This window comes from Gallus gallus, chromosome Z, assembly GCF_016699485.2.
Source record: "Gallus gallus isolate bGalGal1 chromosome Z, bGalGal1.mat.broiler.GRCg7b, whole genome shotgun sequence".
NCBI classification, from domain to species: domain Eukaryota; kingdom Metazoa; phylum Chordata; class Aves; order Galliformes; family Phasianidae; genus Gallus; species Gallus gallus.
Genome location: NC_052572.1, coordinates 34,244,336 through 34,262,542, shown reverse-complemented (window position 1 = coordinate 34,262,542; position 18,207 = coordinate 34,244,336). Strand labels below are relative to the sequence as shown.

General features: G+C 39.0%; 1 protein-coding gene across 15 annotated transcripts in view; it reads left to right on the top strand.

Annotated features, from left to right (window-relative positions):
- Window positions 1-18,207, top strand: part of SLC24A2 (solute carrier family 24 member 2) — a 110,368-nt gene that overhangs the window by 83,240 nt on the left and 8,921 nt on the right. For all 15 annotated transcript variants that reach the window (XM_046905289.1, XM_040655480.2, XM_040655478.2 and 12 more), the window contains 3 exons: window positions 10,048-10,176; window positions 17,074-17,163; window positions 17,587-17,753. In XM_046905289.1, the coding sequence (XP_046761245.1) occupies window positions 10,048-10,176; window positions 17,074-17,163; window positions 17,587-17,753 (386 nt within the window). The remainder of the gene's footprint in view (window positions 1-10,047; window positions 10,177-17,073; window positions 17,164-17,586; window positions 17,754-18,207) is intronic.

Sequence of the window (18,207 nt, the reverse complement as noted above, 5' to 3'; positions counted from 1 at the left end):
TTTCAACATTTTAGCTGCTCTCACTTGCTTTTTGTTTGACAAAAACTTTAGTCCAAGTTAGAGATCATTTTGCCTTGTTCATGGCTGGAACATCACAGGAGGTAAAATTCTTTCCTGAAAAGGTTCTGCAAGCCACAGAAAAAAACATGACAAATGATGTACAAATAACAGTGTTTCTTTATTTCTGTTGGCTGATTTCTAAACACTACTACCCTTTATTATCCTTTACATTGTAGTATAATTTAACTGGAACGTAAATATATCTAGGTTATGTTATCCAACTTTGTGCCTCTGTCTGCAAAGACTGAGAGAAAAACCTAGAATGAGTCTTTGGGAAAAGTGTTTTCTTTACAAACCTAGAGGTGGAGTAATGACATGATGGTTATGGCCAACAAGAGGGGTTAGTGCACTGCATCAGGCGAGAAGGCTTTTTAATTCTTTACTGTTTAAAGATAATTTTGGTCTCTGAGAATAGAAATGGAGAATCCAGATCTGTCCATAGAGATGGATGGTTTTTGATTTCCTGAGTAATCAAGTAATGATAATGAGTCTGCCATAGATAGGAGAACTTAGTGGAACATTAAATTACATTTTTTGTTGATATAAGTTGTACAGACTGACATACTGCTTAAAAGATCCTTATTATCCTAATAGAACATTACTCATAAGTAAAAGAATTGAGTAAAATCCGTGGCATAAAGAATCTCAGCACTACACTTATATTCCACATTAATACTCATCATTTTATGGTAAGCTAGGTCATTTAACCTCAGCAAAATAAGTAATAAAATCCAAAGCAGTGTGGTTTTCCAACTTCTGTTCACAAATGTCAGTAAAGGACAGCATAGCCTGGTGTAACCTGTTTGATAAAATAGGCTGTGCGATGTATGGTAACTCTGATAGACTCTAAGAGTGCTCAGTAGCTTAACAGGGAAATTGATCTTGGTCTGCCACATTTTTTGTACTGAAACTGCTCAGTGAAAGTAAAGAAGGAAGAGCAATCTAAAGCAATCATATTTCACAGCAATGTCCTTATGCTATCATTTCGCATTGTAATGAAGTGGTTCCCGAGCTTATTCAGAAATCAGCAAGGTCAAACAGCCTTGTCCTTCAAGACGAAGTTTTCAGTCTCAATCAACTTCAGGATAAGGAGGGAAAATTATTGTAGGAGTACATTACTCAGCAGTGCTTTCTTCCTTTTCCTCCCATCTCCATTTAGATATTTTAAAATTTTGATGAGGGAGGCTTTTGAACTTTTTTGTTAATTTCAGCAGGTAAGTATTAGGTTGCTCTGAAAATGTACTGTGCTGTGTCAGAGGTGGGATACGTTGTTTATCACTGTCAAAATGACAAGATGGAGCAAGTGGTGAAGCTTGTAACTGATGGAGGAGCATTTTTAGCTCCATCAATCTGAAAGAAAGGATTTTAAGTATCTTCTGTCACAGAAGAAAATATCAGTCTCCTAATACCATTCTGAGATGGCTCACGCTGGCGTCCTCCCAAATGGCCTTTCTAATTTTATCCTCTTCCAGTGAAAACCTGACAGTTGCTTCTATCTCAGTCTGCTTCTCTAACTGATATGTTGGAACTTATTTTGTAATTTAAGTACATATTCTGAAATTCTGAAAAAGTTGTAATAAAAATAGTCTACTCGTTCATGCTATGTATGTAACAAAAAGATCTCTGTGATACTTAGGACCCTGCTTCCCCATGAGGCTCCCTGTCTATTCCCTCCCGTATAGGGTGCTTTCCTCAATTCATTGCCTAGATTTTTGTGCACAGCTTCCTGGTACATCTTCCCAAGCTGTGGGTTCACCTTGAAGCTAACACTGGCCTTGCTGAGATACTTGAAGTTAACAAAATACAGCAGATCTTAAGTAAGCGGTTTAAGAACAGAAAAGGAGGGAGAAAAGAAAAAAAGAGATTTCAGACAATACAAAGAGTGAAGGTCAAGAGACACAAAAGCAAAGAAGAAGAATATCCTCATCTACTCCCATGGACATCTAAGGGAAGTGTGCTTCTTGTAGAGGGAAAGCATTCAACCAAAGCTTGGTGAAGGGTAAAGTCTGCATGTTCCTCGTACATTTCATCCTCTTGCTCTTTTATAGCTGTTTATCACCTCAAGAATCAGGAAGGAGAAAAAAAGAGAAGTACAAACTCAGTGCTCTTCCCTTTCTTTCTATTTGGTATACTGACCTCATAGAAGCTAACAGGATTACTACTGGTTATAGAGCTGTAGACAGCAACAGAATCACACAAAGCAGCGTTCACAAGACCTTGTTATTTGATGAAGATTAGAATTAGAGGAGGGGAAAAGGGTCATTGCCCTACTGGGACTTTCTTCTACCTTCTCCAAACTTTATGCAGACGCTATATAACCCTAGGAAGTGGCATGTCTTCAAAGACAATGGTACCTATGCTGAGAGCACCTTTTACCAGGGAAGTAATACTGAAGGCACTGGATAATATGCCAGCTAGACCATGACAATAGTTTCTTCTCTTTCTTCCACAAGAACTAGCTCATTGCAGCTCAGTCTTGACCAAGAAATACTCTTGAATTTTGATCTTTCTGAGTACAAGCATTTACCATTTTACTGTGAGAATGTCATTTTCTTCTGGTTTGGTAGTACAGTTATTTCTGATGGCATGAATTTATTGAAGCAAAAGGAAATTACGTGGTTTCGAAATTTGGAAATGCAATAAAAAATTTACTTCTCTTCAGTCTACCATTTGTGTATGTCCAAACACATGGCTCATAAGCAGTTTGTAAGTTTGTTTAGTCAGACTTCTAAATCACTGAAAACATTAGTAACTCCATGTTCCAGAGATGTTCATTTAGAACTAAGGAGATTAGATATGATGTCCATCTAGAAGAACCAAGCTGCAAATATGCCTCTGGGGAAAAAAATATTGTGCTGAAAGCTGTGGCCTAGGATATGGGCATTTCCACACAGCATGTCATTGAGTATTCCTAAAACATGTTTGCACCAAGGATCTAAAAGATTTAAATAGGGATCTAATAATTTATCCCCCACTGTCAAGCTCTGTTATGGTCATCATTCTTTTCTGTCTTGCAAACAAACACAACCCAAATCCACCAGTATCCAGGAATCTCATTTCTCCTCTTGTTAGCCCAAGCTTTTGCTCAATAAGGTGAACTCTATCTTGCTGCTGCTTTCAGGTATTCAGAATGGTTTTTCAGAAAATGTACCCAGAAATTCAGTCATTTGTCCCAGACAGCTATTCTCATAAAATACCACTCCCATTGAAAGCAGCAGCCAATCTTCTATACTTTGATAAAACCAGGATCACCCCCTGGGACAGGAGGGACAGACATCTGTGGTCTCTTTCCCAGCCCATAAGGGAGCAATACCTCCTTCCATCAGAAAGTCTGCAAGACATTCCTGCTTCATTTGCTGCCAGAAATTGCCTACCCTCCTGTTGGATATTCCATCTTCCTTGGGGATTTTGTTCTACTTGCTGCACTTTTCCTTTTAACCTTTAGCAGGTTGCCACAAAGGAGAAAACTCTGTTATATGAAACTTCACAGTGCAGTACTGAGTGTGTGTGACTAAATGAAAGAAGACTAAAAGGACACTGGCAGTATCTCATTAAACATTTTATAGGGTGTCCTTCAGAGAAATGATCCTTTTGAGAAGTCCAATTGCCTCCCGTCCACCCACTGCCACCTTCTTAACAAGCATTTGATTAAGTGTGCTCAATCATAGTCGTTTTAGCCAGTGGCTTTCCTAAAAATAGCTCCCTGGCTGGAGATAACACCTCTTCCTCCCACCCACACACATACATACACACGCACACACATACACATACACACACACTTTTACCCGTTTCCATGGTAACTCCAGTGGAAAATGTTTACGTGCCAACCATGACACTTACCTGAGATACTGTGTGGTAAGGTGTATTTTGCTTTCCCCATCGAAGAGCAGCATCACAGTGTAGTGTATTTGAGGACAGAGTCTCTGAAGGAGGCAGCTCTCCCCTACTGTGGAGTCCTCACTCCCTTTGCATCAAATTAAGATGATTTGAATCCAAGTGGCGTTGCCTTCTCTGTCATAGGCTATAATTCTTGGGCTATATAAAGCATTTCCATTTAGTTGAGCGATGGTAGAGAAGATGAGAGCAGCCTTTGTTGGAAGACAGTGATATATTCCAGCATGCCTGGCATTTGTATCATTATAAAAAATATGTTTTTCTAATGCAAAAACTCTTTTCAGTTGCCACATTCAGCCTAAAATAAACGCCAGCGTCTTGTTTACCAATAAAACTCTTTGTAACATTGCATTACACTGCTACCAAAACGGATTGTTCTTTAATTTCCTAAGGCTACTTCGTTACATATTCCACTTTTTTTTTTTTTTTTTTTTCCTGCTGTATGCCATTTTGGCCTACCTGAAAACAAGGGCAGGGGAAAATGGAGTGACACAAAAGCTTATTCTTCAACTGTATCTCCATAGCACTATAGCTGTTACTTGACTATTACAGTATAACTATTTTTTTTCAATTTTTTCCAAAGAGTTTCAGTAGTTACATGGGCATAGAAAACTGCATGTAAGCTCTGGGAACTGTGCTTTAAGCTATCTGCACCAGAGCCCAGGAGGGCAAAGGCTGCAATAACAGAATCTGCAGCAAATACCTACTTGTGCCTTGCTTGTTCCCACAGGCTTCTCTTGAAGCATAGTTATTTTCAGTCAGTTCACAGTGCAGAGATGATTAATAAAAACTGACTGCACTTAGATGTCAGTCCACGTATACTAAACGTGTTTTAAAATATGTTACTCCCTTCTTGAATTTTCCTCCAGAGTGTGAGAGGAGAGCCACTGCTTTTTGACTTACCTACTCATTACAAGTTGCATACTACCATACCACCTTAGAATCTCACTTTTCTTCACATGTTTTTCCAAATGAGATGTAACAGAAAATAAATGTGCAATCCAAATAAAACACAGGAAGCTTGAAGCAGAGACATGAGGCTGTTGCAGAATTCACAGTACTGCTCCGGTAGCCTTTGTCCTCTGCCTTTCTGGTGAAATAAATGAATGTGAGAATTTCTATGCTAAAGAAAAAAGAAAAAAGAAAAAAGAAAAAAAAAACATCAGTTTCAGTACTGAAAGCCAGTACTGCACCTGAGACATAACATTTTGAGATTGTAATTGTTTATTGATTTGCTAATTATAAGGAGTTTTACTGTACAGAACTCCTCACTCTCAAGAAAAAATATAGTTCAACAGTCCTTTACATCACTATCAGACAAAGAAATAAATTGCATTTGTTTAGGTGGTACTGTATCTATCTATACTTGCGTGAGGCAATTGAAGTTGTATATAGTCTCTGTCTACAGTTTCCTCTCTGTTGGAGTCCTGACGCTGTTTGCTGATGAATGATATCGGATATCAAAATGTGCAGTAACTGCACAACTGGGAGAATTTATGGCTAAGCTCCTCAGCTGGGTTGGTTTAACAAACTAACCCCCAGAATATGATGTCTGCAATTCAAATGCTCTATCTTTTGTAAGATATGGGCTAATTGGTAAATAGCAGCAGACTCAGGATTTCAGAGAAGTTTGAGGTGGTTCATTTTACTTGTTTTCCATGTTTTACTACAACCAGTTAAAAATAATATATGTAAAAATGCAGCTTGGTGTTGTTCCAGATAAGCAACTGTTTTTAGTAAGATGATAAATTTTGAGTGTGAGCATCCAAGGAAACAACTTTCTGATGTTTGCAGGAAGCAGTGTTTTACACTGTGACTTCAGTAGATGGAGGTTGCTACAAGCTGTTGTTTACAAACAAAATAGCTATTGGTGAAAGGTCTCCATATGTTTATGATGCTGGTATAAAGTGAAACACGTTGTATCTTCCTGTCTTTGGAAAGACTTTTGGGGGGGATTGGCAGAAGTCGTCAGATCACTCCTGAGCAAACCAGTAAGAGATTTCATCTGTGGGATTACTGACAAGTTTTAGATGATATTCTTGGTTGAAGAAAGTGTGAAAGATAGAAGCTCAGGAGATTCTGTCCCTTTTTCACTGTTTATTATGAGTTAGAATTAGAACTGAAGTAGCAAGAATAAGATTATGAATATTTGTGTGTTCTTTTAGAAACAAATGTTCAAGACATATTTGTGACAGATACTGAAAGACAACGTGTAACAGAATCACACTTCTTGCTTCATTTCTTCAAAACAGGGAATCAAAACTTGTTATTTACAGATGTGCTCCACTAACCATAGTAGGATATGCAAGGGGAGTGTTTGCCCATTAGAGAGTTAATTTGGTAGTTAGTGATTAATTCTTACTAGGGTACCATATCCATCCCATCTAGGCGTGGGTATACACGTAATATTAAGCACCTAAGTGTATATGTAACAAAGTCCCAAGCTCAGCAGGAAAAAACAAGGATACAGTAAGCAAAGGTTGGAAAGAATTATGACAGCTAATGAGAATTTCACGGAAGCACACTAATAACTTTTGTAAATGAAGATCAAATGCAGCTTTTGGCTAGGCTTTTAATTTGTGGAAGATGAAGATATACCACACAATCCAGTTCTTTTTCTTCTAGTGCCCATGTGTGGCTATTGCTAGAAGCAAGGTGCTGACCACAACGGGGCCTTGGCAATTTCTGCTGTTACTATATCATCAAAACACAGAAAGTTTGCATTACTTTACCTTCTCCTGTTTCCTCCAAAGCATCTACTATCTACCAGAGATCAACCAATAAGTGTAGCTTGGGAAAAGGGTTTCAGGTGATCATACTGATTAAGAGAAAGTGAAACTGTTGCCAGTTGTTTCTGCAAGAATTAATATGTTTAATGACTATCTAGAGCAGTTAGAATTCTTGTGATTTGTAATGTAAATAAACTTATGTGGTTATATGTAAGGGTACAATTGCATGTTTATTTGCATATTCCAGACCATCCTTACAGATACCAGAATGAACTTGGAAGTGTGGGAGAACTGTCATTGTTTATAGTTCTTCAGGTTTTACTTCATTATAATATGATCTGTGTTTTTTGTGACAGCAGTTAAGTTTAGGTTAAAATGAAACTTTGAGTACCCAGTTGAGTTATTTCAGAGTTCATAATGTCAACTAATGCAATTTTCCCATGTAGTCACTGTATTATCTTTAAACCTATTTAGCTGCAGTGTTAATACCAAGGGAGTGAGTTTTAGGGTAGGGTTTATTTTCCTACGTAGAAATGGCTGGCAGCACCTGAGCTGGCCTGGAGAAACAGAGATTCCTGCGGGTACGTTGTAAGCTAGCAGAATATTCTAAGCTTCTGATTGAGCATCTGGAGGTCAAGCGGAATGCCAGAAGGCATCCAAAATGTGAGCAGCATGTCCATTTGTAGACAGCTGAATTCCACCATGTATATCATATTATGTTTGTCTTCCTAGCATTGAAGAGGGGAATTGTACATAATATTCTAAGTGTTAAGTTTTTGTCATACCATCTAAAAGTGATAAAAATGTGGTTTCAGTGTTAGTTCCTACAAACTGTGTCTATGCATATTCAGTATGTGTATTGCAGATAGGCTGAAACCACAGATAGTGCAAGCAATCTCCACCATAAATCCATGCTAAGTCATTCTGTATCACTGCTGCTTAGTCCAGAGCATGACATCCAGATTTGCACAGCTTTGTAGCTGTGAAAATTATTTCTCTTTCATTTCTTCAGTCTCAGTGGATGGCTCAGCACTGTTTTGAAGTCCAAAAAAGCTATACTTACAGCTGTGTTTAACATACTTACTTTCACTGATTTTTGGAAGGTCAGCATTTGAAAACCAAATTTAGTGGAGGATTGTGAGATTTAGCAGAGGGTTGCTAGAGTTAGGGTAGTATGGTTGGGCTGTGGTTGGACTCGATGATCTGTAAGGTCTTTTCCAACCTGAGCGATTCTATGATTCTATGATTCTATGAAATGTTGATTCTGATTTATGGAATAGGAAGTGGAGATGCAGTCTCTAATGTATCATGCAGTTACAGTAGCAGGGAATATGTTGTCGCCCTCCTCCACTTTGAGTGAATTTGGACTTAGATTTTGAGTTGTAGTTGTCCTGGGAAAATGGATGAAGCAGTACAACCTGAAAGTGAAAGGTCTTAAACAGGTGGAGCAAGGTTTCCCAGGACACATCTGACAGACCTCCAGACATAATTCTTTGTGCTGCTTTGCCACTGTTGTTCATATTACCATTGTGCAGGACCAGTGCTGAAGTACCATTGCACGAACATGGTGCAGATTTGTGTGCAAACTCAGACTAATGTAAAGATACTGTTATGATTAAATATACTTGTTAGTCATAGTTAATTTATAAATACAACAATTCAGAAAGTACTTTGTCATTCAGTACTCTTTTATAAAGCAATTGGTTGCGGAGATCTATTCCTGCTGAGTCTGCTCATTGAATTATATACATGCCAGTCAGAAAAGGTTACCTAGGCAACCCTTTGTCAGTCCTTTTATGCTGAAATTTTACCTCAGTCATCAAATTTCAAAGCTTAGCATCTAGCTCAGTTTGATTTTCCCATCTCAACAGCATCTCCCAGAATGGAAAAAGAATGGATTAATTCATGGAGAAGTAAGCCCATAAAGTCTTGCACTGACACAATCCCCCAGAGGACAGAATTCAGTAAGGTGTGGCTGTGAGGTTATAAGTCATCTGCTGGCTTTGGTAAAAAGCTAAAAGCTGGAGGCAAAGGCTAGCCTCTCAAGCTGCTCAGGAGCCGTTTTAGTGCTGTGTGGAGTGTTACAAATTGTGTCTGCGTGTTTTTTCGTATCTTTTAATGACAATAGCAATTATGACCTAGTCATTTTACTGTTGTCTTACAATCACATAATTAGAGTTTCACAAAATTTAGGTGTTAACAAAACATGGTCTTCTGTTGACATCAATATGTGATCTACAAAGTAGCTGCAGTCCATTGACGTGTCAAGAGAAAAGCAGGAGCTTACCTCAGTCTGTTGGTGTCAGGTCTGTCACAGAGTCATACTGTTCCATGACAGAGGAACAACTGAGGAGTTGAACAGTATTCAGCAATTCACTGTTGAATAATTTACAACGCTCCAGCCATGGAAGCCATCCCACTATGGCTCCATGGTTCCAATAAGATCATAGCCCTGTAGGTGTGCACGTCTCTTAACTTCTTGCTCATTCCTCAAGCTACTCTTTTGTGGACCTCTTTAGTTTTCACAGAACACTCTTAGAAAATCTTTCCACAGCCTAAATAGGATCTGCATTACACACACCTGTCTGAAAGAACCATTTAGGCCATTTTTTTCCTCTTGCTTTCTTCTGTGGTATAATATAGATCCATGTGCAATTCTGGACACATTGTCTACCTGTGATAAAAACTGAAAGATTATTTTTCTGTGTAAACCCAAAAGGCTGAATCATTCTTTCTGTGCTTTCTTTCTGTGGCAGTCTAAAGGACTCCATTTTGTTGGCAGAGGCATGCTAGGGAAAGAGCTCACAGGAGCTTAAAAAGCTATATATATGCATATATATATATGTGCATATATATAGTTAGTTTGCATGCTTATAATGTGTATATCTTTATGCATATACTTGTATATCTGCGTTTGTATTCCACCACAAATATATTTATGTATATATCAATCTGTGTGGCCAGGCGTGGGGCTGTGCAGACTAGTTTAGACTGATTAGACAAGCCCACATCCCAGGGGAGATCCTGTGGGAACACAGAGGTGTTTCAGAGGTACAGGAAGAGTGAAATTCCCTTCCAGGGAGAAGGTGCAACACTGCTGCATGCATCCCAAGGGACGAGCATCATTGTCAGCACAGCCACAGTCTGACGTCCTTGGGCAACCTGTTCTGGAGGGTACCACATAGTCTGGTCAAAACCATTTTGCTATGTCCTACCTAATGTTGTTAAGTGTAGTGCTGATTTGATGTTTTCAGCTCCCATGGGTTCTTACTGACATACAGTGCAATCCTAAGGATTCCCTTTAAGCAGTCCCTAGCCTCATTTAGCCATTAACATATTCTGCACCCTGCATTTTCTTGTACAGAATGAAGAGGACGAGGACCAGCCGCTCAGCCTGGCCTGGCCTGACACCCCACGGAAGCAGCTCACCTACCTTCTTGTACTGCCCATTGTTTTCCCTTTGTGGGTTTCCCTCCCGGATGTCAGAAATCCTGTGAGTACCTGCTGCTACAAGTTGGGGTGTACTGCACAGCTGGGGGGTTCTCTATCTAAATGCCTGAATGTCTCCAGAAAGAGACTGTTGTGAGATATATATATTTTTAATAGAAATAGTGATTTATTGTAATCATTTCTTCTTTGAGGAGGCAACATCATTAATCTTCAGATCTACGTATTGGTGCTTATGGGCAACTGGTTGGTAATAGCTCCATAAAAATTGCCATTCTTATTCATTAATATTTTATGAAAAAGAATGAAAGCTCTAAAACTTTCTTTGGGGCCTTCACATATGCGTTTCTAGATCTCTGCTGAAGATTACATCAGTGCTGAGGAATTCTGCCCATCTTCAGTGCCCTAATGAGTGAGACTGGAAAGATTTTAGATTTTCTCTTTAGTTCCCATATAATAATATGCATTTCTCCTAAGTGTACGTTCTGCTAGAGCTCTCTGTTCTACTCATCTTTTAATTTTCTATCTAGAGCAAGATCCAAAGTCTTTCCATGTTTAAAACACTTTTTAGTTTTTTAAAAACCCCAACCTGACTTGAAGTCATGTGATACTGCTTCCTAGTAGAAATAGACTTAAAATGAGAAACTGACAAGTCTTACCACTTCTACATTCACCTATCCATATAATACCTAGACTCATAGAAAGTAGAAGAAAAGGAAAAAAAAAAAAATGGAGAAGTCTTTTTGTAGTGATTTAATCTCCCTTCCTTTGTGGATCAACAATAGATTATAAAGTGCTGCAAGAGAATGATACACAGCATGTAGGTTTATAAATAAGCACCCTGAATTCTTTTTTCTTCCTTATCATATTTCCCATCCCACACACTCGAATACTTCAATTCAGTACAAGAAAAAAGCTGAAAGAGGACCTCTGATTTGTTTTTAGATAAAGGCTTCTCAAAGGATACAAACTGACATTTTCCCTTCCAATCTTCAAGCTTTATTTTCTTCAAGTTTTCAAACAAGCTCTGGTAAAGTCCTTTTGTTTGGTTATGCAGAAAAACATACCACATGAATTTCTAGATTGTTTCTTTCTTTATGCCCACCTTTTATATGAATTTTGTTTCTTCCCTTTGAACATGGAGACTTATCCATTATTCTATACAGTACAAATGAGAATAGTTATTACAACAATGGTTTTGGAAGGCGAATATCTTACAAACTTGAGTGCAACTTGTGTGTAATGTATATGAATATTTACACTCATATTGCTCACAGCAGAGCGGGCATGCTGACATTCTGCAAAATAACCTCCTGTAACATAAAAAGTAAGTACAGTTTATATGCCAGCTATGTCAATGAGCAACAACATTTTAAAAATTAATGCAATAAAAGGTGCAGGCTTATACAGAAGCAAGACAAATGCAGATTGTAATTACGTGTTATAATAGCAGAAGAGGTAACAGGCTGCGTTGGTAAGACATGCTGCTTTCTTTGAACATTACTGTCAAAGAATTAACCAGATGGTTGCATAAACTCTCTGTGCCCAGCTGTCTGACTTTTAAAGGACGCTTCATTAGAGTGTTTGTCTCTAAAATATTCTCACATATGCCTGCGTGCCATCCCCTCTCTTCCCTTCCTAACAAAAAGAAAACACAATTTCACAGCTCAGCATGTGCATCAGAAAACAAGTTTCCATGAAACCTGTGGGGCAAAAGTTAAAACACTAAAACAGTACTTAAATAGATTTTGTAGGTAGGCCTACTGTCAGGGGCTCAATTTGCAAGAGAGGTAATTTTAGCCAGAAATCCCAATTCTGCATCAGGATACTCAGATTAGCATGTGGTTGAACAAAATGAGCACTAGTCTGCTAAACCCTGCTTTGAGAGACCATATGGAGCCTCTGACATCCTCTGTGGGTGTCCACTTTTCAAAAATGACTTCTTCTTTCCTCGTAGAATTTCTTTTCTACAATATATTTTATCTCCACTTGGTGGAGAAGGATTGATTGCATTGACCAGTATTAGACCAAGCTGTACTTCTCTCCTTAAGACCCAGAAGCTCCAGCAAAATTGTTTCATTTACCAAGAACTCCGGTTATGAAGTCTATAAAATCCTCACTGCCCTGTTACACTCTGTCGTGCAGATGTGCAGATTTATGTATACCTAGAGAGGATTATGTAATAGTTCAACTAACTCCACAGCTGACCTGCTTAAATGTACGTGCAGTGCCTTGATCTTATCTGTTCACATAATACAAGCATACACGAAAAGCCTCACTGTAACACCAACAATGTTACTGGCAGAAGTAGGTGTGCCTCTGAGGAACTGTTTGGTTGTGTGATTCAGGTGTTTTAAAAAGAAATCAAATCTTTCTCATGTACTAATAACACATCTTCCCAGTGACTCTCTGAAGATTGTAAATGTGACTGTCCTCCCTGTACAGTTAGGAGTATTGAAACATTGAAGGGACGATGTCATGAACAAGGTGACATACTGGTCCAGTGGCAGATATTGAACACCATCTCATTTGTTATATCCATACTGAGCTATCTACCCCTTCATGAGCCAGCAGTGTGCTCTTGCAGCTCGGAAGACCAATGGTATCCTGGTCTGCATTGGAAGAGGAGTGGACAGCAGGGACAGGGAGCTGATTGTCCCTCTCTACTCTGTCCTCATGAGGACCCATCTGAGTACTGTGTCCAGGTCTGGGGCCCCCAGTAGAAGAAAGATGTGGAGCTGTTGGAGAGGGTCCAGAGGAGGGCCATGAAGATGATCAGAGGTCTGGAGCACCTCCTCTATAAAGACAGGATGAGGGAGCTCGGTTTGTTCAGCCTAGAGAAGAGAAGGCTGTGAGGAGACCTTATTGCAGCCTTCCAGTATTTAAAAGAGGATTATAAACAGGAGGGGAATCAACTTTTTACACAGGTAGATAGTGATAGGACAATGGGGAATGGTTTTAAGCTCAAGCAGTGAAGATTTAGATTGGATGTCGGGGGGAAATTCTTTACAGAGAGAATGGTGAGGTGCTGGAACAGGCTGCCCAGAGAGGCTGTGGATGCCCCATCTCTGGAGGTATTCAAGACGAGGTTGGATGGGACCCTGGGCAACCTGATCTAGTACCAGATCTGGAAGTTGGTGGCCCTGCCCGTGGGATCCTTGAGGTCCCTTCCAACCCAAGCCATTCTATGATTCTGTGATTCTGTAACTGGCCAGAAAAGTATCTATCAGTAGTCCAGTTCTCTTGTCACTTGACCCATGTGGTTCACTGTATCTCTGCAAATTCCCATCACCAGCTAAGAACTTACATGAACTCTTGTTGCCACACAGAGATGCAGTGTTACCAAGGGGACAAGGACAAGATGTTCCTTCACAGATCCAGTTACAGGAACAGGTTCTGAATAATCAGATTTAAGCACTGTCAAGTATGGAAGGAAAATCAAAGCTTGCAATACAGATATATTTATGCATGAGACAAACACATGGTTCATTCAGGTTAAAGTAAAGATATCGGTAATAATGTTGTCTAAAATGAGGACAGATACTTTGCAAATTACTAAGGACTCACTGTCTTTTAGGATCAAACTCTTAGAAGAAAAATCTTCACTTTTTAGCTTATTTTCATCATTCCTGCTACTTGTTTTCAGGACCTGTTTTTCAGAGACTAACATGAATTCAATACAGAAACTTAACAAGAAAAATGTCCCCTAGGTTACTAATAGACAGGAAAAGTACCAAACCAACCAATTTACAGCAAAGCTACAAAGTTCTTTCTCTTTTGTTAAAAGAAAATAGCATACAAACTGAATCAGCCATGGCTTTTCTCCTTTGTCTGTTACCATGACCACAACAAAACCAATTGGTAATAAGCAGGTTTCTCTCTCTTTGTAAGGCAACCATCACAACAGCTACCAGAAAAAAGTGGACAAAAGTGTTCCTCTCTATTTTCTCTGACTAATTCTTTTAGGAAAATACTTGGAATTAGCAGCTCTGTACATTATAAAGAGGTAGGGAGCTACAAAGAGATGTGTCTCAAAAGAATACTGTCAATAGTTACAAAACAGGCATTATTGTTACTTTGCTCTGGAAGAAAAATCTCTCATAGAAAAAAGAAAAAAGATGTCACTCTTATTTCTCCTTTTGAAAAACTTCATCTATATGCAAATTGTGTAGCAGCATTTATGGCATCCATCCTTGATTTCATTACTTTGTGTATGCACAGGTTTCAAATTTTGTCCCTTTTGAGTTTTAACACCCCTCTTTTTAAAGTAGGTAGTGAAACTGTTAGGTCTATCAAAATACTCATAATCTTGAACAGCTGCCCATCAGTTAATTTTACTGGGGGAAGATTGAGTCTGGGAGTACACAGGCTGCAAAGTTAGTGGCTGATAATCTTTAGCCATGCAGTTTTCTACGTTACGCAGATATGTGATTCTTGCAATGCCCAGTTATTTTGCGAGAGCTTGGTATGTATAATCCCATACTCTGATTAGGCTGACAGCTATTACTGGCCAGTACAGCTATTGCTGTATTGGATTTGCGTAAGCCAGTGTGTGTGCCTATTTCTGGAGTGCTGTATATTGATCACTGAGTTTCCTCTGCTATGACGTACTCTTGTTCAGATTTTGTGACCAGCTGCAAGGAGGTTACCACATACCACATTCACCACATACACTGCAAAAAAATCCCAGTTTTTACGTGAAAGATAAAAAAAATGTTGCATGTTGAAAGATTCGACTGCTAGCAGTGCTGTAAAAAGATCTACCAGCCTTTAAGTTTAAAAAATCAAAATGTTATTTAGATTTATTTGTCCGTTCTGGACTTGATTCTTCTCTCTCTGGCGTCGGACTACTGCTTATCAGCCATCCTCTTTTTCCTTTGAGTACGTGTTCCTTCTCAGACAAAGGTCCTTAGTCCCCCAGTGCATTAAAAAATTTGATTTTAGAATCAAAAGGGCATATGATTTCTGAATAAGTTTTAACATGGAATTTAGTTCATTGCCAGATTTTCTAAATTAATAGCAGTTCAGAATTCTGTTTCAAAGAAGTCACTCTGTTTGCTCCATAGAGAGTTAAGAAGCAGGTCAACCAAATTTATTTGGATTAGAAATGGTGTTTGTGACAATAGTGAAATGTACATTAAGATAAGTTTTCAGGTGCTGTTGTGGTTACTTATCCCTGTATTTAAACAAAATTCATTTGAAACAGTTTGCAGGAATGATTTTCTTACTCTAGCTGAAGTTCAGTTTCTTGTCTGCGTATTTCTGCATGTTTTTGGGGAGCACTGTTAAATTTCGTCATTAACGTGTGTTGCTGTGAATATTCAATTATGGGATTGTGTTGGATATGCCAGTCAGTGTTTGCAACCCACTTTTCAGGAGGACATTTAGCTTTATGAGGAGGAGTGAGTGCAGGGAGGGAGGGAGGGAGTGTTCTACTGTAGAATCCATAAGTGCACTTGCAGTAAATCTGATCTAGATCTCTTAGTTGTCCTTTGTCGGTGGGTGTGTATTGCGTATTGCATCCGCTGCTTTGTCACAGTTTGAGAGAGTTGAGCTGCCAAAGATTCACAGCGCATTTTCCTTGCAGAAGTTGTGTTGATGGAAAATTTTTCAGTCCTGTCCGTTCCCAGAGCAGACAGGAAGAGCCCGTAGGATCCAGCAGGGCCTGGTGGTGCTGCAGGGGAACATCCCGCAGTGCGGAGGGCTGCAGGCAAGGTGCACTTCCACAGAGGCCCATATGCACAGCAAGAAGTAGAACGAGAACTTAACAGGAGGAGGTTGCATAAGGTCTAGAAGCAGCTCAAACAGGTGGTCAGGTTGGTATAAATGACCTCGCCTGGCAGTCCCACTAGTTGTTGAGGAAAATCTGTAGGACTCTGCTAACAGCACGTCGGAAGTCTTCTGCAGTGAAGATCTTTCTTCAGCTGGTGAATGCCCATAAAGAATTGGTTCCATTCAAGATTAGTAGCGTTCAGTCACAGTATAAATTTCATGTTAAACAGTAATTTGATTTATACAGTGATAATCTGCTGCTTAACTGCCGTCATGTTTACTTCTTATAGTAGTTACCACTTTCTGTTACATAAATCAACAAACCATTGGGAAATGGATGATGCAAAAGACTGGAAAGAACAAAAAATAAGTCATTAATCTGAATATAATCTATTAGTTGGCTGCAGCTATACTATTTATTCAAAGCTTAATATTAGTAGAGGAAACAGAAGATAAAAATGAGGTTTCTCTGGTGTGACACAGATTTTGGAATTCGATGAGGGGCCTCAGGGGGAGCGTTTTATAATTTTTTAGGACAGACTTCTCTAGAAAGCTAAGTGCTGCAAATGTATCCTTAATGTATCTTCTGTTCTAACTGAAAAAAAAAAAAAAATGGGCTGTTTTCCCAGGAAATGTTAATACCCTAATAAATTTTGGATATGTATTTTTCTAACTGTGCCATATGACAACATGTGTTACAGTGACTGTGAGTGATGTTGCAGAAAACTGTTAGTAGGTGAATGAAATGTATGCATACTTGTAAATCTGAAAGCATCCTTTCCCAATAGGCATGAAGTTACTAATAAATTTAGATTCTAAGTCTCCATTCAGCTCAACGCTAGCAAATTGCAGTGTAACAGCATGTGATAGAAATAGACAACAGAAAACCTGCCAATTGTTATGAATGCTGCTGTTCAGAGATGAATCTTGTCATAGACTACTTTACAACAGAAGCTGATACAAGAATGAGGCACAGGTAAACATACGGTGTGTGTTTCCTAATCAGTTTCCTAGCGTTCTTTCCTTTTATCCTGATGATGCAATGATGATCAGAGTAGATAGTCAGAACAGGTGATCAGAAGAAATAAGAGGTCACTTAGAGAATAAATAAGAATTCAGCAGAACAGCCTTCAACATAGGTGTTCACTGTTTGTCTTTGTTTCTTTTGCAGAGGTCAAGAAAATTTTTTCCTATCACATTTTTTGGCTCAATCAGTTGGATTGCATTCTTTTCTTACTTGATGGTCTGGTGGGCACATCAGGTAAGGGGGTGATGCTGGTACAAAATACAAGCCCTGCATTGTGTTCTGCACTGTGAGAAGCCATTTAGAATCAGAGTCCATCGTGTCTCTCATGCTGAGAAACCCTCTATTTCAGGAGCTGCAACAGTGGATGGAGTAAATCTGTACTCAGTAAATGGAAAATAGTTGAGAAAGCTGTGGTTGTCCGGACCACAGGATTTGATCACTCTGGTAACATCTGAGCCATCAGCAGCTGCTTGTCAATGCCTACTGATTTTCTGTGAAAACAGTAATTCTCCAGTCCTGACTGTATTCTCCCAGACAGTCAGGAAGCTCAAGGATAATATTCCCTATTAAGCAGCTTTACAGCAGAAAGCATTTCTCCATCACAGGACTGCAACTCATGTTTTTTTTTTTTTTCTGTTTTTGCTCAAACCTTTTCAGGTTGGAGAAACCATTGGTATTAGTGAAGAAATCATGGGCTTGACTATTTTAGCTGCTGGCACATCCATTCCTGACCTTATTACCAGTGTTATTGTAGCACGCAAAGGTCTGGGGGACATGGCTGTATCCAGTTCTGTCGGAAGCAACATATTTGACATCACAGTGGGGTAAGTCCTATAGGAAGAAAGCCGTGTCTAAAAATTTTTTTTGTTCTTAGCATTGTTGCTTTAGATTTGTGAAGGCATTACCTACAACAGTTTTCTGCTATTGATGTTCAAAAAGGAAAGTGATGAAAATAGGCAATGGATGTTAAAATTTTAAGTGTTCAGAAGTCTGTAGACATTGGAATGATGGACTTTCTACAGGCTTGTTGCCTCATTGACTCTTTCACTCACTGCAGAACTGCCCAGGCAAGTGAAATATACTTTAAGAAATCCAAAGGCTTTGTTCCAAGAAGGAATTTTTGAAGCTTGTTATGCTTTTGTCAGGTCATTCTCTTGAGTTACTATGCACTGAACTTGCACTGGGGCTTTCTTTATAACCACTGATCAACAAATAATTCATTGCCTCTGCAGTATTCAGTGCCTTGTTAAAAACAAATAGACAGACATCAGTGCCTTG